The sequence below is a fragment of the Mesoplodon densirostris genome, chromosome 5 (genome assembly GCF_025265405.1).
Source record: "Mesoplodon densirostris isolate mMesDen1 chromosome 5, mMesDen1 primary haplotype, whole genome shotgun sequence".
Taxonomy (NCBI): domain Eukaryota; kingdom Metazoa; phylum Chordata; class Mammalia; order Artiodactyla; family Ziphiidae; genus Mesoplodon; species Mesoplodon densirostris.
This window is the reverse complement of record NC_082665.1, coordinates 11,558,347-11,584,349: the sequence shown is the minus strand read 5'-3', so window position 1 is coordinate 11,584,349 and position 26,003 is coordinate 11,558,347. Positions and strand designations below refer to the sequence as shown.

Here is a 26,003-nt window from a genome sequence, read left to right as displayed (position 1 = left end):
TTGCATCTATGTTCATCAGTGATACTGGCCTGTAGTTTTCTTTCTTTGTAACATCCTTGTCTGGTTTTGGTATCAGGGTGATGGTGGCCTCGTAGAATGAGTTTGGGAGTGTTCCTCCCTCTGCTATATTTTGGAAGAGTTTTAGAAAGATAGGTGTTAGCTGTTCTCTAAATGTTTGATAGAATTCTCCTGTGAAGCCATCTTGTTCTGGGCTTTTGTTTCTTGGAAGATTTTTAACCACTGTTTCAATTTCAGTGCTTGTGATCGGTCTGTTCGTATTTTCTATTTCTTCCTGATTCAGTCTTGGCACGTTGTGCATTTCTAAGAATTTGTCCATTTCTTCCAGGTTGTCCATTTTCTTGGCATAGAGTTGCTTGTAGTAATCTCTCATGATCCTTTGTATTTCTGCAGTGTTAGTTGTTACTTCTCCTTTTTCATTTCTAATTCTATTGATTTGAGTCTTCTCCCTTCTTTTCTTGATGAGTCTGGCTAATGTTTATCAATTTTGTTTATCTTCTCAAAGAACCAGCTTTTAGTTTTATTGATCTTTGCTATCATTTCCTTCATTTCTTTTTCACTTATTTCTGATCTGATCTTTATGGTTTCTTTCCTTCTGCTAACTTTGGGGGTTTTTTGTTCTTCTTTCTCTAATTGCTTTAGGTGCAAAGTTAGGTTGTTTATTCGAGATGTTTCCTGTTTCTTAAGGTAGGATTGTATTGCTATAAACTTCCGTCTTAGAACTGCTTTTGCTGCATCCCATAGGTTTTGGGCCGTCGTGTCTCCATTGTCATTTGTTTCTAGGTATTTTTTGATTTCCTCTTTGATTTCTTCAGTGATCACTTCGTTATTAAGTAGTGTATTGTTTAGCCTCCATGTGTTTGTATTTTTTACAGATCTTTTCCTGTAATTGATATCTAGTCTCATAACATTGTGGTCGGAAAAGATACCTGATACAATTTCAATTTTCTTAAATTTACCAAGGCTTGATGTGTGACCCAAGATATGATCTATCCTGGAGAATGTTCCATGAGCACTTGAGAAAAATGTGTATTGTGTTGTTTTTGGATGGAATGTCCTATAAATATCAATTAAGTCCATCTTGTTTAATGTATCATTTAAAGCTTGTGTTCCCTTATTTATTTTCATTTTGGATGATCTGTCCATTGGTGAAAGTGGGGTGTTAAAGTCCCCTAATATGAATGTGTTACTGTTGATTTCCCCTTTTATGGCTGTTAGTATTTGCCTTATGTATTGAGGTGCTCCTATGTTTGTGCATAAATATTTACAATTGTTATATCTTCTTCTTGGATCGATCCCTTGATCTTTATGTAGTGTCCTTCTTTGTCTCTTGTAACACTCTTTATTTTAAAGTCTATTTTGTCTGATATGAGAATTGCTACTCCAGCTTTGTTTTGGTTCCCATTTGTATGGAATATCTTTTCCCATCCCCTCACTTTCAGTCTGTATGTGTCTCTAGGTCTGAAGTGGGTCTCTTGTAGACAGCATATATATGGTTTTTGTTTTTGTATCCATTCCGCTAGTTTGTGTCTTTTGGTGGGAGCATTTATTCCATTTACATTTAAGGTAATTATCAATATGTATGTTCCTATTCCCATTTTCTTAATTGTTTTGGGTTTGTTATTGTAGGTCTCTTCCTTCTCTTGTGTGTCTTGCCTAGAGAAGATCCTTTAGCATTTGCTGTAAAGCTGGTTTGTTGGTGCTGAACTCTCTCAGCTTTTGCTTGTCTGTAAACGTTTTAATTTCTCCATCAAATCTGAATGAGATCCTTGCTGGGTAGAGTAATCTTGGTTGTAGGTTTTTCTCCTTCATCACTTTAAATATGTCCTGCCAGTCCCTTCTGGCTTGCACAGTTTCTGCTGAAGGATCAGCTATTAACCTTATGGGGATTCCCTTGTGTGTTATTTGTTGTTTTTCCCTTGCTGCTTTTAATATGTTTTTTTTGTATTTAATTTTTGACAGTTTGATTAATATGTGTCTTGGCATATTTCTCCTTGGATTTATCCTGTATGGGACTCTCTGTGCTTCCTGGACTTGATTAACTATTTCCTTTTCCATATTAGGGAAGTTTTCAACTATAATCTCTTCAAATATTTTCTCAGTCACTTTCCTTTTCTCTTCTTCTTCTTGAACCCCTATAATTCGAATGTTGGTGTGTTTAATGTTGTCCCAGAGGTCTCTGAGACTGTCCTCAGTTCTTTTCATTCTTTTTTCTTTATTCTGCTCTGCAGTAGTTATTTCCACTATTTTATCTTCCACCTCACTTATCCATTCTTCTGCCTCCGTCATTCTGCTGTTGATCCCTTGTAGAGTATTTTTAATTTCATTTATTGTGTTGTTCATCATTGCTTGTTTCATCTTTAGTTCTTCTAGGTCCTTGTTAAATGTTTCTTGCATTTTCTCTATTCTACTTCCAAGATTTTGGATCATCTTTACTATCATTATTCTGAAGTCTTTTTCAGGTAGACTGCCTATTTCCTCTTCATTTGTTAGGTCTGGTGGGTTTTTATCTTGCTCCTTCTCCTGCTGTGTGTTTTTCTGTCTTCTCATTTTGCTTATCTTACTGTGTTTGTTGTCTCCTTTTTGTAGGCTGCAGGTTTGTAGTTCCCATTGTTTGTGGTGTCTGTCCCCAGTGGCTAAAGTTGGTTCAGTGGGTTGTGTAGGCTTCCTGGTGGAGGGGACTAGTGCCTGTGTTCTGGTGGATGAGGCTGGATCTTATCTTTCTGGTGGGCAGGTCCACATCTGGTGGTGTGTTTTGGGGTATCTGTGGCCTTATTATGATTTTAGGCAGCCTCTCTGTTATTGGGTGGCGTTGTGTTCCTGTCTTGCCAGTTGTTTGGCATAGGGTGTCCAGCACTGTAGCTTGCTGGTCGCTGAGTGAAGCTGGGAGTTGGTGTTGAGACTGAGATCTGTGGGACATTTTCACCATTTGATGTTACGTGGAGACGGCAGGTCTCTTGTGGACCAGTGTCCTGAAGTTGGCTTTCCCACCTCAGAGGCACAGCCGTGACTCCTGGCTGCAGCACGAAGAGCATTTCTTCCACATGGCTCAGAATAGAAGGGAGAAAAAGTAGAAAAAAGAAAGGAGAGAGAGAGAAATAGAGAGAGAGAGAAAGAAAGATAAAAGAAAATAAAGTAACATAAGGTAAAATAAAGTTATTAAAATAAAAAAATAATATTAAGGAAAAAAATTTTTAAGTAAAAAAAAAAAAAAAAAAAAAAACACGGACGGATAGAACCCTAGGACAAATGGTGAAAGCAAAGCTATACAGACAAAATCTCACAGAGAAGCATACACATACACACTCACAAAAAGAGGAAAAGGGGAAAAAATAATATATCTTGCTCCCAAAGTCTACCTCCTCAATTTGGGATGATTCGTTTTCTATTCAGGTATTCCACAGAGGCAGGGTACATCAAGTTGATTGTGGAGCTTTAATCCGCTGCTCCTGAGGCTGCTGGGAGAGATTCCCCTTTCTCTTCTTTCTTCGCACAGCTCCTGGGGTTCAGCTTTGGATTTGTCCCCGCCTCTGTGCGTAGGTCACTGGAGGGCGTCTGTTCTTCACTCAGACAGGATGGGGTTAAAGGAGCCGCTGATTCAGGGGCTCTGGTTCACTCTGGCTGCGGGGAGGGAGGGGTACGGAGTGCGGGGCGAGCCTGCGGCGGCAGAGGCCGGCATGACATTGCAGCAGCCTGAGGCGCGCCTTGCGTTCTGCCGGGGAAGTTGTCCCTGGATCCCGGGACCCTGGCAGTGGCGGGCTGCACAGGCTCCCCGGAAGGGTAGTGTGGAGAGTGACCTGTGCTCACACACAGGCTTCTTGGTGGCGGCAGCAGCAGCCTTTGCGTCTCATGCCCGTCTTTGGGGTCCGCGCTGTTAGCCGCCACTGGCGCCCGTCTCTAGAGCTCCTTTAAGCCTCTTTTTTTGTTTTTTTTTAAACATCTTTATTGGGGTATAATTGCTTTACAATGGTGTGTTAATTTCTGCTTTATAACAAAGTGAATCAGCTATACATATACATATACATATATCCCCATATCTCCTCCCTCTTGTGTCTCCGTCCCACCTGCATCTCCCTCCCATCCTCCCTATCCCACCCCTCTAGGTGGTCACTAAGCACCAAGCTGATCTCCCTGTGCTATGCGGCTGCTTCCCACTAGCTATCTATTGTGCATTTGTTAGTATATATTAGTCCATGCCTCTCTCTCACTTCGTCCCAGCTTACCCTTCCCCCTCCCCATGTCCTCAAGTCCATTCTCTGCATCTGTGTCTTTATTCCTGTCCTGCCCCTAGGTTCTTCATTACCCTTTTTTTTTTTTTAAGATTCCATATATATGTGTTAGCATACAGTATTTGTTTTTCTCTTTCTGACTTACTTCACTCTGTATGACAGACTCTAGAGCCATCCACCTCACTACAAATAACTCAATTTCGTTTCTTTTTATGGCTGAGTAATATTCCATTGTATATATGTGCCACATCTTCTTTATCCATTCAGGATTAATCTTTTTTTTTTTTTTTTTTTTTTTCTGTACGTTGGCCTCTCACTGTTGTGGCCTCTCCCGTTGCGGAGCACAGGCTCTGGACGCGCCGGCTCAGTGGCCATGGCTCACAGGCCTAGCCGCTCCGCGGTAGTTGGGATCTTCCTGGACCGGGGCACGAACCTGTGTCCCCTGCATCAGTAGGAGGACCCTCAACCACTGTGCCACCGGGGAAGCCCAGGATTAATCTTTTTTGATTCATTTAAAAACTAGCTCCCCTGCCTTTTTGTATTGGGGTGGGGGAGAGGATTTCTATAAACTTCAACCTCCAGTGCCTCACATATGCCAAAGATTTTCAAGGAAATTCATATTATATATTTTTAAAATGATTTATGAACATTACCCACCAAAAAAAATAAATTTTTCCCTCTTGGGAAGATAGCACCCGTTACCCTCTAACCTGAGAATCAGAGCCCTAGATTCTATTTCCACCTTTACTATTAAACTCAACCTTGCAATTGAGCTTGATTAACTTTTCTGTGCCTTAGTTTCTTCACTTTAATATAAGTACAAAGTTTACCGTATGTATTCATTCTCTCACCTTGTAGAAATGATCATTCTTAATTTAAATTTGATTCTCACCCTTTAAAAAATTGTAGATGGAGAAGTGATTGAAAACAGTTTTGAGAAACAAACATGTTTTCCTCATAAAATATATTATAATCTGATTTTCCCATCTTATTTTCTGGTGGGAAAAATTGGAGAAAATGTGTATTGTCTTGTGCCATTTTGTAACATGGCTTTCTCAGGAAAAAGATCACTTTCAATTGTAATATTTCCTCAGATAATTCAGTATGGGTGTGAGGGCCATTATTAGTTCAGTATTGTATTGATCCTATGTGATTTCTTAGTTAAAGGAGTTTATCAAAAATTTTAAGGATTCTAAATGGAAAACATGAATAAAACACTCTAAAGTATTAGCAATCTGCTGTACTTAGAGTCCTCAGTTTTCAATTGCAATGGACAAGTAGTCATTTAGGATTGATAATTAACATTAGTTTCTTATTCTCTCACCTCCTAGTACTATAGCCAAATACCATTTAATTTATAGAAAGCTTATCTTTATGGTTCTGTTTACTTGCTTTATTATACACCTGAAAGTAACACTTAAATTGGGCAAATACACCAAAGCTACAGGAATCTTTTCCTGGCTTTCAATTTGTTGCCACCATTTTAGTCCTGCAGATGGTAAAGCGTCTCCTAGGGGCAAGGATTTCCCAGGGATGTCCCAGCAATCTCCGTTAAGTGCAGTGTCTTCCTCCTTTGGAAGGTCTTTTTATGTTTAAAGTAGACTAATTGTGAGAACAGACAGAAGGTATTTGCAGGTTGCTTTACCAGCATGAATCTTGTTTTTCTGGCTTAAAATCTCAGAGACTGCTAAATTATTCTATAAGAAGGTAAGCTTTAATACAGAGATTAACCTCATACTTGTTGGTGCAGTGTCTTTAAAATTTCTATATAAGATGCAAACCTGTTTTGTTGCTGTAATGCTTATTTTTCTGTATTTGTTTACACATTAAATTCTTACAGAACAACAACAACAACAAAAAATGAAATCAAAGGTGCAGATTGTCAGGGATAAAGGAACAAACTTGCAGTGTCCTGCTGCATCTTCTGTTTCTTTCTTGCTCTTATTGGATTCTTGACCTTTCACATTGTCACATACTTGCTTTTGAAAGGTTTTGTGTTTCCAGAGCATATTTGTGTTTCCTTGTGCTCCTTTTCTTTATGGTATTAAGAAATATGTATTTTATTCACAGTATTGAGGCAATTGGCCATATTACATTTTTTTTTTTTTTTGCCACGCCACGTAGCACATGGGATCTTAGTTCCCGGACCAGGGATCGAACCCTCACCCCCTGCACTGGAAGTGCCGAGTCTTAACCACCGGACTGCCAGGGAAGTCCTAAGTTATTTCTTAGAACGAAATGCCACAGGAAAAAAAAAAACATTATTATCCCAATTTAAAACATAATTCCATAAAAAGCTTTTAGTCAGATGCTTTTCTTAAAAATTAAACGGTAATTAGTCAGCTAAGATCACCAACAGTTCTGATTTCTTCTCTGTTCTCACCCTAGACTTTAATTATTTAGGTTGATTTAAAGATTACAGTAATCAGATCCAACATCTGATTCATGGGAAAGTTCTTAGACAGTTTAAACAAAACACAAAAATTGTGGGTAGAGTTTCCTTCTCTCTCTTCATCCTGATATATCTGATGACAGGGAATAAAGTGAAGGAGGTTTGGGAGGGAACAGTCAATAGTCATTCAGGTTGTCTCTGATACAATTAATGATAAGCTGAGATAAATGAATGCTATGCTTTTACTTAATAGGTTCACTATTAAACTAACTATGCATTGCCTTTCTTTTGGTTAGGTTGAGCCGCAAGTCTGGTGTTTTTTTTGTTTTTGTTTTTGTTTTTTTTGCGGTACACAGGCCTCTCCTGTTGCGGAGCACAGGCTCCGGACGCGCAGGCTCAGCAGCCATGGCTCACGGGCCCAGCCGCTCCGCGGCATGTGGGATCTTCCCGGACCCGGGCACGAATGCGCGTCCCCTGCATCGGCAGGCGGACTCTCAACCACTGCGCCACCAGGGAAGCCCAAGTCTGGATATTTTAAGGGGAAAGGTACAGGTTTGGGGTTAGGCAAGTAGGACAGTGATGCAAGAGAAGAAGGAAAACTCACGAAGTCACGTGAGAGCAAAGGCTGGGAAGAGCGGAGGTGAGCAGCGCCATAGGCTCCAAGGGACCAGGGCCCCTGTTGATCTTGCCCATCGTGTGTTCACGGTTCCTAGTTCTCAGTTAACCAGCTTAGTTAAAAGTGGAAGTTACTCTGAATCTCTGAAGGGCCCTGTAGCCAGCGTTTGGTCGAAACCCAAAACAGCTAAAGGGTGTTTGGTTTTCTTTTGGCCTCCCTTCCGGGGCTGCAAGAAGAAACCTCGGAGTGGAGAAAGAGTCAGATAACCACAGGCATCCCATTGCCTCTTTTTCCCAGAAACCCGGGTGTCAGTACTTCTTCCTCTGACATGTAATATGTCTCGTCTTATTCCATCCTGCTATAGGAATTTCAGCTCTAGGGATAGTGCCGATTTATTTTCAGGAGGGGTGGCCTCACTGCCCAGAGGGTTTTACAGTCAGCTGAGTAACCTGCCCCGGCCTCTAAGGGAAGCCGGGATTTCTTAGCTGCCCTCCTGGCAACCAGACCTTAGCTCTTCCCCATGGCTTCTCCACTGCTTTCCCTCCCCTCCTTCTCGTCACCCTTCTCAGTAAACTGTTTTCAAGAAGATAAATCATGAGGGAATTATAGAAAATAAAGAGAAGTTAAAAGTACATGGTCTTAATCCACTTTGCCCAAGTTTACTCAAAGATCTGGCCTTTGCCAAGGTAATTTTTTTTTCTTATACTTCTTCTGGCTACTTGAGAACATAATTTATTACTATTTTCATTATTTCCTAATTAATATTAGAAATGATCTGACCATGGGTTTCCTAGCCCTGTGGTCTGTCTTTACATTTAGTACTTTATCTGGTCACAACAGTAACCCTAAAAGTGTGCAGAGATTATTGGCTCTCTTATACAAACAAGAGACCTGAGATTCCAAGAAGTTGAACAGTTTGCTTGAGACCATGTTTCTGAAAGGGAGGTAGAGCCTGTTCAAGCTCAGTTTTCTTGAAGGATCTTGGTTTCCTTATTTCCTTCTCTCTTCCCACCTTCCTTATCACCAAGTCATGAGGGTGACATGGGGCATCGTCACTCTTCCAAGGTTAATGCAAATGTTAACACACTGTGGAATTAACACTGGCTAGGGGTTGAATAATCATTTTTGTTAAGAAGAGGAAAATGGGGTGCGGTGATGTTGTGATTTGCCTAAGGGTACCCAACTGTGTTTAAAGACATTCTGTGAGTGTGCCTCGTACCTTCTTCCTTCAGTGTATTTGCACACAGCATCATTCTTCTTTTACTCTGGACTCAACTGTTTCAGGGGGAGGTTGTTGTTTTTGTTTTTGCTAGAGTCCATGTTTTATTAAGTCAAACCAATCAATATTTTTAAGCCCTGATTTTGTGTCCTAGTTGCTGGGAAGATGGTGGTGAGCAAGACATCATGGCTCCTGTTGCTATGGAGCTTGTTGACAAGTTGGGGGAAGCAAACAAATAGACAAATAATTCCATAAAACGGTATATGATAGAGACAAATAGGACCCGGTGGTTAGGGGAGAATTTTCCGAGGAGAGAATTTTCCGAGGAGAGAATTTTCCGAGGAGATAACTTTTGAGCTGACTTAAGCATGAGAGCCTCCCGAGGGGAGAAGACCCCCAGGCAAAAGCAACAGGTCCTAAGGCAAAGCTTGGTGTGTGGGAGGAACAAAAATGAGATACTTCCCTTGCAGCTGAAGTATCCTTAGGCCTTAAGGTCAGGGAGGTAAGGCAGGAGCCAGGTGGTTTGGGGCCTGATAAAACCACTAAAGAGTTAGCACTTTTTTCTAAGTGCAGTTGAAAGCTTTTAAGCAGGGGTGTGACATGGTTGATAGACACTTAGAAAAAAAAATCTGTGTTACCTGAAGACTATTTTTGTTTCTTTGTTGTTTTGTCATTTGTGTTATCTGAAGACTGGATTGCAGGGGGACCAGAGTAAAATCAGGGAAATCAATAAGGAGGCTTTTTCCATAGGCAAGAGATTATGGTAATTTAGATCTGGGTGGTGATAATAAATGTGGAAGATAGGGTAGAATTAGATTCATGATATCCTGTATTGTGGAGAAAAAAATAAATCAGATTTTGACCATTTCAAGTTTGAGGGGCCTCGTTGATTTCCAAGTCGAGATGTGAAGGAGACAGGTGAATCTGTATGTCTGCAACTCAGGGTGAGTTTGGGTGTGGATGGCCTTGAAAGCTCCGGGGCTGGATACGGTATCTTAGAGAGAAGTGAGAAGATTTCAATCTTAAATGGAACCAGAGGATATAAAATGGAGAATCTCATGCATGGGTCCTCAGGAAAATGAAACTTAAGGACCAAGGGACTGGTCAGGCATTTACAGAAAATTGAAACTGATCCCTTGACTAACGAACATCCTGCAAGAGTCTCTTCTCCTCCTCAAGCCAATGAACTTGCTGCTTGGACTCTAATTGAGTTCCCTCCTCTTTGTGACCCTTGCCCATAAATCCAGCCCACCCCAAAGCCTCAGAGGACTCACTTGTAGCTTGCCACAGTTGGCATGTCCAGAATTGCAATTCTCGAGACTTCCCTGGCGGTCCAGTGGTTCAGATTACACGCTTCCAACGCAGGGGGCGCAGGGTCGATCCCTGGTTGGGGAACTAAGATCCCACATGCCGCGCGGTGCCCCACCCCCCAAAAAAAAGGCATATCAGAATTGCAGTTCTTCTGCTATTCCTGCATAAACTCAACTTCTGGTAATTCAAGTTTGCCTCAGTTTTCCTCTTAGGTTGACAAAGTATAGCTTTAGAGTAGGCGGAAGACCTAGGACCAGGTCTTGGCGGTCTGTGACATTTAAAGCTCTAGTGAAAGGGAAGAAGCCAGAAACAGAGTGAAGTGGGAGGAAGTTGGTGTCCTAGTAGCCAAGGAAAAGTGTTTCGGAGGGGAGTGCCCCATTGTTCAAGTTGCTTCTGAGGGACTGAGTAAGAATAGGACAGAAAAGTGATTGGATTTGGCAAGACAAGCTTGGACCTCACCTTGACGAACCGTTTCCTTGGAGTGGTAGAGACAGGAGCCTGCTGGAGGCTTGGAAGAGGGGAGGGTTTAACTGTAAGGGGAGCATGTCAGCTGAAGAATGGTGTGTTTATGGTGGGAAGTGCTTCTGTCAGTGGTTGAGGAGAGAGGGTAAAACTTCAGGAATGGAGACTTGGCACCGTCAAGAGAGATGGCATCTAAAACACAGCCTCTGGTAGGTGTGTTTATTTAGAAGTATTCAGAAAACACTCCTTCATTCAGAAAAGGCAGTCAGTTGGTACAAGGATGATAGTCTTTGCTGTGGCAATTTAGGAGCTGAGTAGGTAACTTAAAATGGAAAAAGTTGGGCCTCCCTGGTGGCGCAAGTGGTTGAGAGTCCGCCTGCCGATGCAGGGGATACGGGTTCGTGCCCCGGTCTGGGAGGATCCCATATGCCGCGGAGCGGCTGGGCCCGTGAGCCATGGCCGCTGAGCCTGCGCGTCCGGAGCCTGCGCGTCCAGAGCCTGTGCTCCGCAACGGGGGAGGCCACAGCAGTGAGAGGCCCGCATACCGAAAAAAAAAAAAAAAAAAAAAAAAGGAAAAAGTATGATGTTAGAGAATAAGGATAAGAAGACCTGCAAGATATGGTCCCTGTGAACTCTCAGCCCTGGCCCAACAAGGCTGCCTTTGGGGACAGGATCTCACACTGAGGAGAAGTGACTGGGAGTGGAATAAAAATTAAGCAGGGCACCGACACAGAGACAGAAGGAGGAGAAGGTCCAGACCAAAGTGGGGGAGGAGAACGAGCCTGGAACTCCCAGGAGTCAAGGCTCATATCAAAACGAGCATCAGGCAGTACCAGGCAAGGTCAAATCCCACACACGACTATTATTAGAAAAAAGAGGATGGAGAGCGAGTAACACCCCCGTGGACAATGACAGCACATCAGTAACCTGCTATTTCAAAACAAGCTGAAAGGTACTAAGAAAATGATGCGAGTCCTGAAAGCCTAACATAGATCAGAATTTTAAAACCCCAGAAATCAGGTGACCACTCAGGAAAGAATGAGACATAAAAGAAAAAGTCATTTCAGAAATGAAGAGTGAGCCAGAAGCAACACAAGAGAGACTATCTGAAAGGAAATAGAAGGTAAAAAGAGGAAGATTTCAAACATGAAAAGGAAATGAAAAAAGAGATACAAAGAATTTGAGAAAAAGCGGCAAATGTTGAAGGCAAAGAGAATTGAGTAGGTTAGTTGGGATCTCTGAAGAAGGAAACCAAAGCAAGGGAACAGAAAAAATGGCAAAAACTAGTTCAAGACAGCTTTCTTGACATAAAAGGTTTGAAGCTAAATTTGAACGAATATATATAGTATGTGCCCGAGAAGATCGACCTGGAAAGATCAACACTAAGATACATTCTAGTAAGACGAGAAATCATTTGGGCCCAAAGAAAAAGAAAACACATGGCTAATGAGAAAGAAAATTAGAACATCTTCAGACTTTTCTGCAGCAGTGCTTCATGCCGGAAGGAAATGGAGTGACATATTTAGGATTCCCAAGGAAAGAATCAGCCAAGAATTTTGTGTCCAGAAAAACCACACCAACCAATTTTCCAACTCTCCGGACACTAACTTTATATCTTATAATTAAATTCAATTCTGACGCTAACTCTGGTAGTCAGCGTCCGATTCCACAGGTTTAAGGGTTCGGTCTCACAAGACTGCCCTCATCTCAGACTTGAGTCACAAGTAACGGGCCACAGGGTACCCACGCTCTGTCTGACTTGACTAAAAATCAGAGGCTCCCACAAACTCTTCCCCCCTTTTCTATAATTTGCTAGAACAGCTCACCACACTTAGGGAAACATTTACTTAACATTCGCTGGTTTGTTATAAAGCATATTATAAAGGATACAGATGAACAGGCAGATGGAGAGGTCCATAGTGTAAGATCCGGACGGGTCCTGAGTGCAGGAGCTTCTGTCCCCGTGGAGTTGGGGAGCCCCACCCTCCCAGCATGTGGATTTGTTCACCAGCCTAGAAGCTCTCCAAACCTTGGCATGTATGGAGGTTTCATTATGCAGGCATAATGGATTAAATCGGTAGCATTTGATTAGCTCAGTCTCCAGCCCCTCTGCCTTCCTCCCTGAGGTCTGTGTGGAGGTGGAAGTTGGATGGGGCTGAGAGTTCCAACCCTCTAATCATGCCGTGATCTTTCCCGCGACCAGCTCCCATCCTGCAGCTATTTAGGGGTCCCCAGCCATCAGTCACCGCATCAAACACACAAAGATACTCTTACCACTCTAGAGATTCCAAGGATCTTAAAAGCTCTGTGTCAGGAACCAGGGACTGAGACCAAATGTTTTGGCAAAAGATGTTCCTATCAGTCAGGAAATTAAAAGGGTTTTAGGAGCTCTGCCAGGAATCAAGACCTGGGGACAAAGACCAGATATATATTTCTTATTATATCACCATATCACAAGTTAGGATAGCGAAACTAAAAGAATAGATACATCTATTTTAGTTTCTATCGTTTCTTCATTTTTTGGTTAGAATACTTCGATAAAGAGAAACTTTCTCATCAAATGTTTGATTACTCTGAGGTTCAGTATATAAAAGAAAGGCAGGATAAATGTTTATTTTCTGCCTTTATGTACTAGTTTTCAAAATAAATTGATTGCCTATGGTGACCAATTAGGATTAAAAAACTCATTGTGCATTTATGAATTGATTTCTCTTTGGTGGCTTTCAGTCCACTGCAGTTATTATTCTTATTGATCCTCAACTTTGGCCAGTAGATCCTTCTTTAAGTTGGGTCTTGAGCCCTTTTGATACGATCCTTGACAATTTTTACTACTCTTCAAAATGATTAATCTGAATTCATATTTTAAATGGAACTGTATTACAACTGGAAAGGGATTTTCTTCTCCATGCAGTCCTGGATTAATTATCATTGAATGTTGAAATGTGGTTCCATGTGAATTTTGTTGGGATTTTTCCCTTCACAGGTATGGGAGGTATCGCCAGCATGCCACCGCTGACCGCTGTTGCTCCAGTGCCAATGGGTTCCATTCCCGTTGTCGGAATGTCTCCCCCGCTAGTATCCTCTGTTCCTGCGGCAGGAGTGCCTCCTCTGGCTAACGGGACGCCCCCTGTCATACAGCCTCTGCCTGCATTCACTCATCCTGGTACGTGACCTGCTGAAGCCACAGGCTGAACTTTTACCTGTATTTTACTCTTCATTCTCGTTTTCTGTCTTCACGTTCTGATTATATTTAAATGGTATTTTATTCCAGAAGAAATCATCTTCATTTTTTCTTTTTTTTCATTTAATGTCTCATTTTGGGGATGAGCTAGGCTAGAGAGAGGGAAAGGAGAATGAAATTAAGAAGCTTTGGGTGCCATTGTGCCCAGAGGTGAACTCAACAGCTAAAACCAAGAGCATAATTTCCTTTCAAGGGCTTGATGAGAGCAGCTCAAGTTTGAACAGTATTTGAACACTTTTTATTTCCATGTATCAGTTACTACTTTTCTTCAGCTGCCATGAATTGCTAATAAACAAGCCAATCCCTTAGGAGTAGAATTATGTGGGAGGAAAAAAAAGAACATTGCCTTTCTTTTTTTTGAGGAGGTGGAGTGAATCAGGCATAGAGGGGGAAGGAAGTCTATTGAATGGCTAAATATATTAAGGTTATAGTATTACATGCTTAATTGAGACTTTATTCAAAGTCTTTTTCCCTTTAGTTAAAGAAAAGCATAGTGTAGATGTAGATGGTCTTAGTCTAACAAATCAGAATGGATTCATATCAATATGGAAAGTTTTTTTTTGTTTTTAAAATGCTTCGGATATGTCTGAATAAATTCGTAAGTGACTGACAGTGTGGGTTTGAGCCTTATATATGAATCTGCCTAGGCCCCTGCATTTATTACATCTGTCAGGAAGTGTCTCTAAGTTATAGCCACAGAATCCAAATCGACCTCTTGTTTTTAAGATGTTCTTTCACATGTAGTTTATCTTTCATAGGAGACCATGACTGCAGATGTGATGGCAGCTGAGAAAATGCTTGTAATTATTTTTCCAGTAGTAGCAGTGAATCCACGCACTGTGTCTTGTTTTCTTTTGTGGCGAATGTTGCAAGACAGTAGGCAAGTTTGAAGGGAATGTTGGTTAAGGCTCGGAGTTTTTCTCCTGACACACAGCTAACCAGCTTGAATGAGACTCAGACACAAAAGCTGACCCTCCTGACATCACGTGTCATCTGGCCAAGACAAGTCTGTGACCTCTTGGCTCTTACATCTGGAACTAATACTTCAGCTCCTTCAGTGCAGTTAAGAATATGCCAGCTATCTATTTAAGCTGTTACTTCTTTAACTATTGGAACAGATCCTATAAAATGTGATACGAAGTGTTTAATGAAGAGTCAGATTTTATGGATGTAAGCATTACTACCTAGCAAGGTGATTTTCTGAAGGAACTAGTAAAACACTTTTGGCTAGAGGGCAGGAAGCAAGGAGGGAATAACTTTTTGAGTCTGGCATGGTAAGAAGGGAGGAATGATTTCTGCCTCCGATTTGATGACTATGCATTTTAATTTTTATAAATAGGGAAATGTTTCTTACTTTTGTAAAATTAAAAGTATTCAACATTTATTTATTTTTTCAGCAGCCACATTGCCAAAGAGTTCTTCCTTTAGTAGGTCTGGTCCAGGGTCACAGTTAAACACTAAATTACAGAAGGCACAATCATTTGACGTGGCTAGGTAAGTTTGCTTGTTTTTTTAAATGGGTGGTTTGGTTAAGCCATTGTCTGATTGACTCATACATTTGAAAGTGAATTAGCTCTGTGTTCTTTATTTGTCTTGTTTTAGTTTGCAGAATGCTAATAATTTTCTTAATTCTGGATAATGTTACTAGGTTTTATTATTTATTTGTTGTAGAGATGACAGAATCAAGAACACTACTTTTCCTTTGAAAGCTTTGCATGTTGATTTTTTTTAAAGAGGATGATAAACAGGTAGTAGTAAATGTTTAAAAAAAACAGAACTCTAGGTAGGAGGGGAAAAAGCACATTAACTGTTTTGTGTCAGTCATTTAAAAGTTTATGTATAAAAAATACTATATGAAGATTAGAGCCCAAACTGGCTCTAAGTTTATCTCAGACAATCTTATGGAGTCTGTGTGGATTGTTAGTAAAACTTCAGATCAGGTTTTATGAAATGAATTATTCAGGTTATGGGACAGTTGTTATTAAATCAAATATGTGGCTCAATTTTGGGTACAGCTTACATGACCTGTTTGCTTCTATTTTGGCCAATCTTGATTCATATTATCTTTCATATTTTTATTTTACCCATTTTTTCCCCTTGCATATTGCTGTACTAAAATAAAAAATTAAGTCTCTTGATAAGCTGTCTCAAAGCTTTCCAAATGAAAAGGAGATGTAAATGAAGATGATTCCATCTTTTCTTGTTTCAGTCCTCTTTAGGAATCTTTCCTAAGTGAATTGAGTCATTTTTCCTCTTTAAAGAAAAGAGCATGTTGAATATAATTCAATAATTCATTGCCTTTTTAAAAATAATTTAAAGAAAATCCATAAACTGAAAAACACTGTGCCAAATGCTTTATGCACATTAACTCATTTAATGCTCACTTCTTCCCCATAAGATGACTGATTTTCTGTGTTATAGATGAGGAAGAGGCTCAGAGACAGGAAGTGACTTGCGCAGGATAACTTAACTCCTAAAGTGATAGGGCTGAGTTGAACTGAGATCTTTCTGATTTTAAGGCAGATGTTCTTAAAATTTGCCCTAAAAACTTCGGTTAATTGTGGTATACAGGTATTTGTGTTCCATTTAATTAAGGTTTTACTCCTAGGATGCAGGAATATTTATTGAGTATCTGCTTTGACTCATTAATCCCATTTAACCCGCACAACCACCTGTAGGGTAGTAATTGGCTCAGAATTGTGAATGAAGAAACATCCGGAGAAGTTATATTTCTCACCCATAGTTTACAGCTTACTAAACAGCAGAGCTGAGATTTAAATTGAGATCATCTAACACTAAATTCCATGTTTTCTATTCTTTCTTCCATATCACGCTGAACTTTGAGTTTTCTCTGACTTTCCACAAGTGATTTTGAAATCTGTCTTAAAATTGACTTGTGACATTAAAATGAACAAACAGCCAGTATTAGCAACATTAATGCTATTAAAATGTTGGGTCTGCTCGCCCATGTGCAGTAAAGCCAATCTACTGACCCCAGGCTGTAAGGTGCCAGACAAGGAGTCCGGAGCAGCTAATGCTCAAAAAACCTGAACTCCCCAATGGGTTTTAGGGGAGCATTTTTTTATTTTTTGCTTTATAACAAATTTAATCAGTTATACATATACATGTGTTCCCATATCCCCTCCCTTTTGCGTCTCCCTCCCACCCTCCCTATCCCACCCCTCCTTGGGGGGGGGAGCATTTGTAAAGGCAAGATGAGGGAAGGGTGTTGCAGGATGTGTGATCAGCTGTGTACCGTTCTCTGATTGGTTGATAGTGAGGTAACAGAGCAGTGCCACAGGGGTTAATGTTATCAATCCTTAGGCTCCAGCTTCCCTTTGGTGGAGTTTTAGCATCTGTAAAACAACTCAGGAATGTGCATCAGATACTGTTATCTAGGTACTTCAGGGAGGAACTAAAGATTCTGTGACTGCCATAGGGCTGACTGTTTACATTGTTACCAGTTCTCCTGGCCCAGTTGCTGCTTTTGTTCATGTACTTTGAATCATTAATTCTTGAGCCAGGCTTTTGTGATTCAGGGGAGGCCTGGGAGACTACAGCTTTTCTACAAACAAGAGATAGGCTGAGCAAAAAAAATAGAGAGAGACAGGCAGAGGACCGTGAGGGGAGGGGTCTGTCCCCAGAAGGCCCCATAGGGTCCTTCTCGGTTATAAAAACACTGGGGTTTTTTTGGTAGTTACCTTTCAATAATTTAAGTTTCTAGCAAGTTTTTATAATGTGGCATCTAACTTTTTGGTTAATGCATTTTTAGGCCTATTTAAATTCTCAGGAATTTGGCAGAAAACTATGATTGGATAAGTGTAATCTTGAACACCTGTGTAATACCCTACATTCGTGGGGCGCAGGAGAGATATAATTAGCTTCTTGACAAATAGGCAAGAGTTGGAATCTGCAAAATATTAGTTTAAAATGAGAGAGTTGTTGCAGAAGTATGCACAGCAGATTGGAACTTGGTAAATGTTTTTATTAAGACGTTTATAAAAATTCAAAAGATAAATTTTTATAAGTACTTTTCAAGTGTTTGGGAGCTGTTTCTGTGCTTTGAGAAGTGTACATAGTAAGTATCAGTGCATAGGTAACATATATAAATGGTGATTAAAAGGTCCAGTTCATGATTAAAATTTCACTGTAATCTGTGAGACATAGATATTTTTATTGAAACGAAAGGAAATTGCAAATGGGGCATTAGTTGTAATCTGTCCTGGAAGTGGAATGCCATTTTTACTGCCAGCTCAGCCATCGTGTTTAAATTGCCCAATTGAAACATCTGGCTCTCAAGAAGCCATAGGTACCAACCAGCATGATACTGTGTGGGAACTAATCTGAGGAACTGATCACCAAGGAGGTCTGCACCCGAACTGGCTTCCAGCAAGGGGTTTCCTGAGGTCAGCTGCACACTGGCAAGGAAAGGTCAGCACTGGATTGCAGTCAGAAGCAGAGCTCCTTCCCATACTGCACTGCTGATTTGCCAACCGCCCTGGGAATGTTCTCTTCTCTCTGGGAAACTCCATTTTAGGCATTTAAATTCTCAGAATGAAATAACTTCCTTTCATTAAGAAATACATTCTGTATTTTGGTGTAAAGAAAGTGAAACATTTTAAAAAATTAATACCTTTAAAAGCAGTTATTTGTTTTCTATCAGCATTGCTTTTTAAACCTAAAGAGGACTGTTCTAGAAGTTTAGAGAAGCCTGGTCATTACTGTATCACCTCAGTTCCGAGGAGATTTTCCATTCTTTTGTAGAACCTTTAAATTAGTAAGTTGTCCATATAACTTGAACCAGCCACTTGGTCTGTCGTGTTTACCCTTGATTTGGAAAAAATAATGAGCTTATCTGTTTGGAGAGAAAGGTTTATAACCTTAAAAAATGGGAAAAAATCATTATAGAAAATTCAGAAAGAGTGATTAGGAAGTGAATAAAATGTTAAATCTAGTTTTCTAGAGAAGTTCTTAGTTTACTGTTTTTAGAGAACTTAAATGTGCTATTCCTTACTATTAATCCTTCTTTCCTCTCCTTCCTCTCTTTGCCCCACAGTGTTCCTCCCGCAGCTGAATGGGCTGTTCCTCAGCCATCCAGACTGAAATACAGACAGTTATTCAACAGTCATGACAAAACCATGAGTGGACACTTAACAGGTATTTACAAATAAGAATTAATTTAGTGAAACGTGATCTTTGTTCTAAATGCACATTGTTTCTAGATGTTGGGCTGAAGGTTTTCCAGACATCTTCCTCTATTTGCTGTACTTCTTTCTAAACAGGGTTTTTGTTGTTCCTCTTTACCTCCAGTTCTCATCTACTGATAAGGCCATATTTATTTTATTCTCCAGTGCCTCAGGCTTTTGCTTCTTGGTAAATAGAACCTAGACCAAGGATCCCCCAGCACCACAAATGCCACTGTTGTGCAAATCAACGCACTTGCAAAGAAACAGTGCTGTGAACAAAGCCTGATTCACATTCTGAAGTTCAACTTAGTAGATGACCTTGAAACTGTCTACTCAAACAATCAGTGTTTATGGCAGGATGCAGGGTGAAAGTTAGTAAATGGTTGGGGAGTTTAGAACCTAGCTTTGCCACTAACCAGCTGGAGGTCACTTTACATTTTTGGATCTTATTTCTTCATGTATAAAAGGCCAGAGTTAAGGTATATGGTCTCTATGGATTTAAAAAAAGATGGTTGTCTGCATTAGAAGGATTCAAAGGATTTTATGATACTATCCAGAAACCTTTCTAATAAGGGGTTAAACACTTAAAATTGTTAGAGAGTTATAAAGAAAAGCATAATTTTAATAAAGGAAAATAGAGATCTCCGATACAAACATTAAGTGTAAAAGGGGGGAAAATGTACCTGCCCTTTAACAAATATGCAAGGAGCGGAGAATGGGGTCATTTTCCTGGGGTGGAGAAGCAGTGATATTCAGCAGAAAACATTTTAAATTTCTGATTCTTACTATCTTTTTTTTTTTTCTATCACTTACAATTGCAATTTTTACTTCCAAAAGAAAAATTCATCCTTGTTTAAAAATGTCAGGATTGGGTGAGACTTCGAAGGGTTCTGGTCTAACCTTGAACCCTATCCCAGTAAAGAATCTCAGCAGTCATTTCAAATAAGCGTATATCTGTATCTGAAAGGGCGAATTATAAGTATGCACAAATTCTCTGTATGCCTCTCTCGCTGTGCTAAAGCAGTAGCTGTCACTTTTATACATAGCATGAAAAACCAGGCCAGCTTATATGGGCACTGAAGGGATATTCAAAGGTATAGTTTTAAGTACTGTTTAACATGGTTTGACACCAGTGTGTCATACAGACCCAGACCTGCCTTGTCAGTGAATCTGAAAACATTTTTCAAAGCACTGTTGGTGTTTGCTGGGAGTTACTTAAAATAGTATTCAGATGCGATGTTGATGCCGAAATTCTCTTTTCTTGGTAGGATGTGTTTTATGACCGAAGTATAGTATCAGGTAGAAGGTATATGATGCAGGGACTTAAATATTTAGAACTTCTAATATCTGAGGCAGACAATAAAATTTGAAATATACTGGATGGATGAGCAGATTTTCACACTGTTTAGCTGTATACTTATTACTATTTTGTCCTGGAAAGAATTTAAGGTGGGAATTTCATTTTCAAATCTTTGTATAGTCATGTCAAATAGAAAGAATAATTTATTACAGTACATTTTAAAATAGGAGTAAATAAAAGACATTTAATTTGTTTTCCCTTTGTGAGGAATCAATATAAGGTGTGTTTTAGGCTAAATAAGACTGTTGATGGAAGCAGATCAGGTTTGTTGAGATGAAATACAAAGATTATTTTCATGATCACAACTGTGAAAATAATTGTGCGAATCCTCAACCCCAAAAGCAGTTACTCAATTCAGCTTAAGAATTGAGTAAGGTTAAGAAGAATATCAAGAAAGTTGAGAATAGTTCCCAGAATGGAAAGAGGCAGAAGTGAAATATTTAGCAGTGGCACAGTTTACCCCATTGATTACCTGGGTTGATTTCGCTGATACACCTGGTTAGGTGGGCACCCCCTTGTTCCTTCCCAACCTGATGTATATGCTGCTGCACGCTCTTAAAAGAGACACTCTTATAAAAGAGAGAAGGAGTCCTTCTTAATCTAAGTTATATAAGTAGCTCTAGAATTCAGGTAATGCTATTCTTGCTAGTCCTCTTCCAAAGAGGTATTTTATTATCTCCTTGCATCCTGAAACGGTGCATATGTTATTTGGTTATTCATATGCTAATCACAAAATGCTAAAAGTCTTGGTCATTGTTTTAGGTAAAGCATTAACTTCATTTAATTGTCTCTCTTCTTTCCCTTCAAGCTTCCCTACTGAAACTTAGCTACCCACTGTGGGCTTTGTGAACTTGAGATTTGTGTTTATTCCCTTAATGTTTCCGTATAAGCCAGTCTGCCTTTCATGAATGTAGGCTTCTACAGAATAGTTCTGTACACTCAGAGCTTGATTTTTATGTTGTCCTGTTACTATCTTTGCTGTTGCTGATCTAATTTAATGTTTCACAACCTTGTCTTAGGACTTAGAGTCAAGTATTAGAAATTGCAAGACAGTTGGGGATCTTTGCAGGGGTCAACAGACTTCTTCTATAAACAGCAAAAGAATGTTTTCAGATTCACTGACAATGCAGGTCTGGGTCTGTATGACACACTGGTGTCAAACCATGTTAAACAGTACTTAAAACTCTACCTTTAAATATTCCTTCAGTGCCCATATAAGCTGGCCTGGTTTTTCATGCTATGTCTAAAAGTGACAGCTACTGCTTTAGCAGAGTGAGCGAGGCATACAGAGAATTGTGTATACTTATAATTCGCCCTTTCAGATACAGAAACATTTTAGACTTGCAGTCAGACACTGTCACTGCTCTTCAACTTTGCCATTGCAGTATGAAAGCAGCCCTATATCATGTTTAAATGAATGGGCATGGCTATGTCTCAATAAAACTTTATTTACAAAAACAGGTGGCGGGCTGGATATGGCCTATAGACTGTGGTTTGCCAATCCCCGTTCTAGATCATTTTCCTCATTTCAGAGATAAAAGAACTTCCTAAAAGTAGTTTTGTTAATGTCACGTGTCATTAGGGAGTGGCAGAGTCAGGACTGGAATCCATATGTCCTGATATCCAGGTCCAGGGCTAGTTCTTTTCACTTATTGTTATACTTTTTATTGAGTAGATGAAATATGAACTTTCTTTTATATAGTTCTGAAGTGGGCAGAATTGTTACAAGTATAAATTAAAGCATTCACTAAACTTTTGCTAGTTCTACTTTAATGTTGCCAACATTCTAAATACAATGTTAGAGACTAAATAAAATAATCAGTGAACTTTTCTCATTCCAGTATACCACAGAACAAGCAAAATTTTATGCGTGGTAATCTTCCTAACACAGTTGCTACCACTTTCCGTTCCTTGGACTTCCTGTCATCCTGGGACCACACCTTGGGAGTCAGTGATGGACATAAGACATTTGTCTCTCTCCTCCTAACACTAGTTTATTTAAACATTCAAATTCTTCCATTGTAGCCTTTCTGGTATCTAAGGCTAGTTTCATGCCCAAACTGAAGATATATACAAGTATTTTAAGAAGTGAGAGCTGATTTTGAGAAGAGAGTTGAAATTCCAGGGATTCTTCTTTATCACTAACCTAGGAAATGGCTGTGATAATTGGCCATTTATACAACCTTGAGCAAGTTTTTTCGGTTTAGTTTTGTTTTAGAGTCTGTATAATGAAATGAGTAGAAGAGTTCTCTCTAAGGGCCCTTCCTCCTCTAAGATTCTCTGAATCGTATCTGAATTTGATAGTCATCATGGTGGAGGAAGCAGGTGGTGGCCAAGATGCTGAATTTAGAGAGAATAAGTTTCAGCTTTGTAAATAAAAACCTGATACGAATAGAGACGGTAACCTGGACAAAAGGGCAGGTTATATTTTGAAACTCTAATCCTTTACATACCCATTCCTCATTAAACATCTATTCAACAAAAATTTATTGACTGTGTGCCAGGTGCTTTGTGTTTCTTGCCTTTTTCATTGGGGCTTAATTTCCTTTTTAAAAAGCCCCTCGGGTAATAACAAATATTGTTTAAAGCACTGTGATTGCATGAGATTGCATAGTACCTATGTGCAGAGCACTGATCAGTGAAGATTTGCTGATTCATCTTTATATTTTTTTCCTGGTTTTTGTTTAGGTCCCCAAGCAAGAACTATTCTCATGCAATCAAGTTTACCACAGGCTCAGCTGGCTTCAATATGGTAAGGAATGAAAAAGTTCCTTGGTTTGTATAAAGTGGAAACTCTTTTTCTTAAATTGATATGTCTCATGGGTCTTTAGATTAATGCTGTTATTTCTAAGGGGGATATATGGAGTAGGCTTAATTTTCCAATGAGTTGTTATGATTACCCCTCTTACTTTCCCCCCTTTTGATTTTGAAAAATACAAAAGCAGAGCAATCAATATAATGAATTCTCAAGAACTCATAATACAGCCTAGATAAGTCTCAACTCATGACTTGTCCTGGTTCTCCCCTCCTCCTTTCAATTATTTTAAGCCAAATCTCAGTCATTATATCATTTCCATCTGCAAATATTTCATCTTGTATCTCCAAAGACATAGGGATTTTTCCCCACATGACTGCAATACCAAAAGTCCACTTAAAACTGTTAATAGTAATTCTTATCATTAAGTTAATCAGATGGTGTTTAAATTCCTTAGATTGTCTCATAACTTTTTTTTATAGTTGATTTGTTCAAATCAGGACTGAAATAAATCTATTTTGTAACAATTGGTTGATACATCTTTTAAGTCTCCTTTAACCTATAAATTCCCCCTTGTTTTGTTCTCCACTCCTCCCCCACCCCACCCCACAAAACCCAGATCATTTGTCCTATAGTTTCTTATAGCCTAACTTTAGCTGATGGCACCCTTGTGGTGTTAATTCATTCTTGTGTTTCCTGTAGATTGGTAGTTAGATCTTGAGCAGGGTTCTCCACCTCAGTGCTATTGACATTTTAGGCACGGTGACTCCGTGGTGGAGGCCTGTCCTGTGGACTGTTGATTGTTAAGTAGCATCTCTGGCCTCTGCCTACTGCAGCAGCATGAGCCCCGCCTCCACTTGTGACAATCAGAAATGTCTCCAGACATTGACAGATGTTCTTTGCAGTACTAAATCAATCAATGGTTGAGAACCACTCATCAGGTTCAAGTTTGAATTTTTTTTTTTTTTTTGCAAAATACATTAGAGATGATACCGAGTACTTTCATCAGTAGGTACATTTATGTCTCTTTGTCTATTTTGTAATGATTTTTAGTAGCTATTGATGAGCCTTGCCTAATCCTATAGGATTCTTTACATTTAAATATTAACTAGAATGTTAAATATTTAATTTTAATATCTAGTTAAATATTAACTAGAATACACACTCTTCAGGAGTGTGTATCTCTCAGTTAGGCATTATCCATTGATTCCACCTGGAAGATAAACCCGGTCTATACCACTTACCTGCTGGGTTCATGATTTTGCTCATTTTGCTCATTGATGTGGTTGTTTCATAAGCGGTCAAGCTCTAGTGCTGCTCCCTTCACCCATTATAGTCCCTTCTGCTTTGCGTTAAAGGGTCAGCCTCTTGCAATAGCATAATAACAGACCAGTTAGCAAGCATCTTATATCTATGACACATCTAGACCTCTTTAAGTCTGGGTGTGTACCAGTATCCTAGGGGCCCTCTGAAATAAAAGCTAAAGACCTAACCTTTATGGACGTTGGTTGTTCTCATGACACTAGAATATAATGAAATGTTGAAGTTTCTCATTTATAACCTGCCCTCTTTGAAAAAAAATACTTGAGTCTTCTCCTACTAGAATATTATATTCTCCTTCTACACGATAAGAAGATATTTAATTAAATGTGTACAGCCATTCTTCAGGCAAGTACGGGGAAAAAAACAAATAGGAATTCCACCTGCCTTTTAATTGCATTTACCTAGGAGTGGGCAGTGAAAAGGAAGAGAGAGCAAAGTAAAACAGGCAGGGTTTTCATTTGTGGCTCTGTTCTGCTTAAAAACAGGAGTCTGGCCCCTGGAAAAGGCAACGGTAGAGGGACAGAAAAGAGATCAGTGGTTACCAGGGCCTGGGGGCAAAGGAAAGGGTGACTGTAAAAAGACAGGAATTTTCGGTGATGATGAAACTTCTATACATTGTAGTAGTTACACAACTGAGTGTGTTTGTCAAAACTCAAAGAATTGTACTCTAAAAAGGGTGGATGTTACCATATGGATATTGTACCTTAAAAAAAAAGAGTTTATGCCACCTGAGGAAATTTCAGATTTAAGAGGAGTTTCTTGATTTATCGCATCAGCAAAGCCAGTTAGTTGCCCAGTGTAGCATCTGTCCTGTTGGTATTTCAGTGAACAGTGTTGTGGTCTTGCATCCTCTTTTGGTGTCCAGAAGTTGTTAAGTGAAATCACATTCTTGGACTTGCTAGAAAAATCTGTTTACTTTAATTAGCTACCAGGGCAAGTTGATTATGAAGAACAGTGACAATTGAATCCTGAGATTAAGGAACAGAAAACACCTTGCCTCTGTGGCTGGAGGCCGTAAAGATCCACCCTTGGAGGCCTAGATCAGGGCTTGGTCCAGTGAGCTGAATCTGGCCTGCACCTGGTTTTGTTTTTTAAAACAACTGTGCCCATTTGTTTCTCTATATATTGTCTATGGCTACTTTCCTGCTGCAGCAGCAGAATTCAGTGTGATAGAGACTGTGTGTTCTGCAACACTTAAATATTTACTATCTGACCTGATAGTCTGCAGAGCGTAGTCTAAATTAGACACATGGAATGTATGATACATTTAAAATGGGTTGCAATGATTGAGAAGAGTGTAATTATAATCATAGTTAACATCTGTTGAATGCTGGACACCATCCCAGCTATATGGATGGTCTCATTTTGTCTTTGCAATGGTGGTGTGAAATAGGTACTATTTTTATAAACTGAGGCACAGAGGAACTCAGTTGGCCTAGAGTCAGAATAAGAAAATAGAACGTTTAAATCACTCATGAACAGTAACAAGCATGCATTTTCATGAAACTAGATTACAATGAACTTTTTGTTGAATAGGAATCTTTCTGACATTGATCAAGATGGAAAACTCACAGCAGAAGAATTTATCCTGGCTATGCACCTAATTGATGTAGCTATGTCTGGCCAACCACTGCCACCGGTCCTGCCCCCAGAATACATTCCACCTTCCTTTAGGTAAGGAATATTTGGCTCTCATAAGAAATTGTGTGCTGAGTATGTGAATTTCAAACTTGGCTTTGTATCTTATAGTCATTTTTTATTCTTGGCAAGTAAATGAAATATCTATGAATTCAAGCAAATCTTCTTAGGTAGGTTTGTGTTAATCTTTCCCTGTTCTGTTCTTTAAAGTACTTATAGGATATTAGTAAAACAGTCAAGTAAAACATCACAG

At 39.6% G+C, this 26,003-nt stretch overlaps 1 protein-coding gene across 3 annotated transcripts in view; it reads left to right on the top strand.

The window, feature by feature from the left end:
* The window catches only part of ITSN1 (intersectin 1), a 248,394-nt gene that overhangs the window by 90,852 nt on the left and 131,539 nt on the right, over positions 1 to 26,003 (top strand). For all 3 annotated transcript variants that reach the window (XM_060098529.1, XM_060098531.1, XM_060098530.1), the window contains exons 6-10: positions 13,231 to 13,410; positions 14,886 to 14,982; positions 18,545 to 18,645; positions 22,723 to 22,786; positions 25,649 to 25,786. In XM_060098529.1, the coding sequence (XP_059954512.1) occupies positions 13,231 to 13,410; positions 14,886 to 14,982; positions 18,545 to 18,645; positions 22,723 to 22,786; positions 25,649 to 25,786 (580 nt within the window). The remainder of the gene's footprint in view (positions 1 to 13,230; positions 13,411 to 14,885; positions 14,983 to 18,544; positions 18,646 to 22,722; positions 22,787 to 25,648; positions 25,787 to 26,003) is intronic.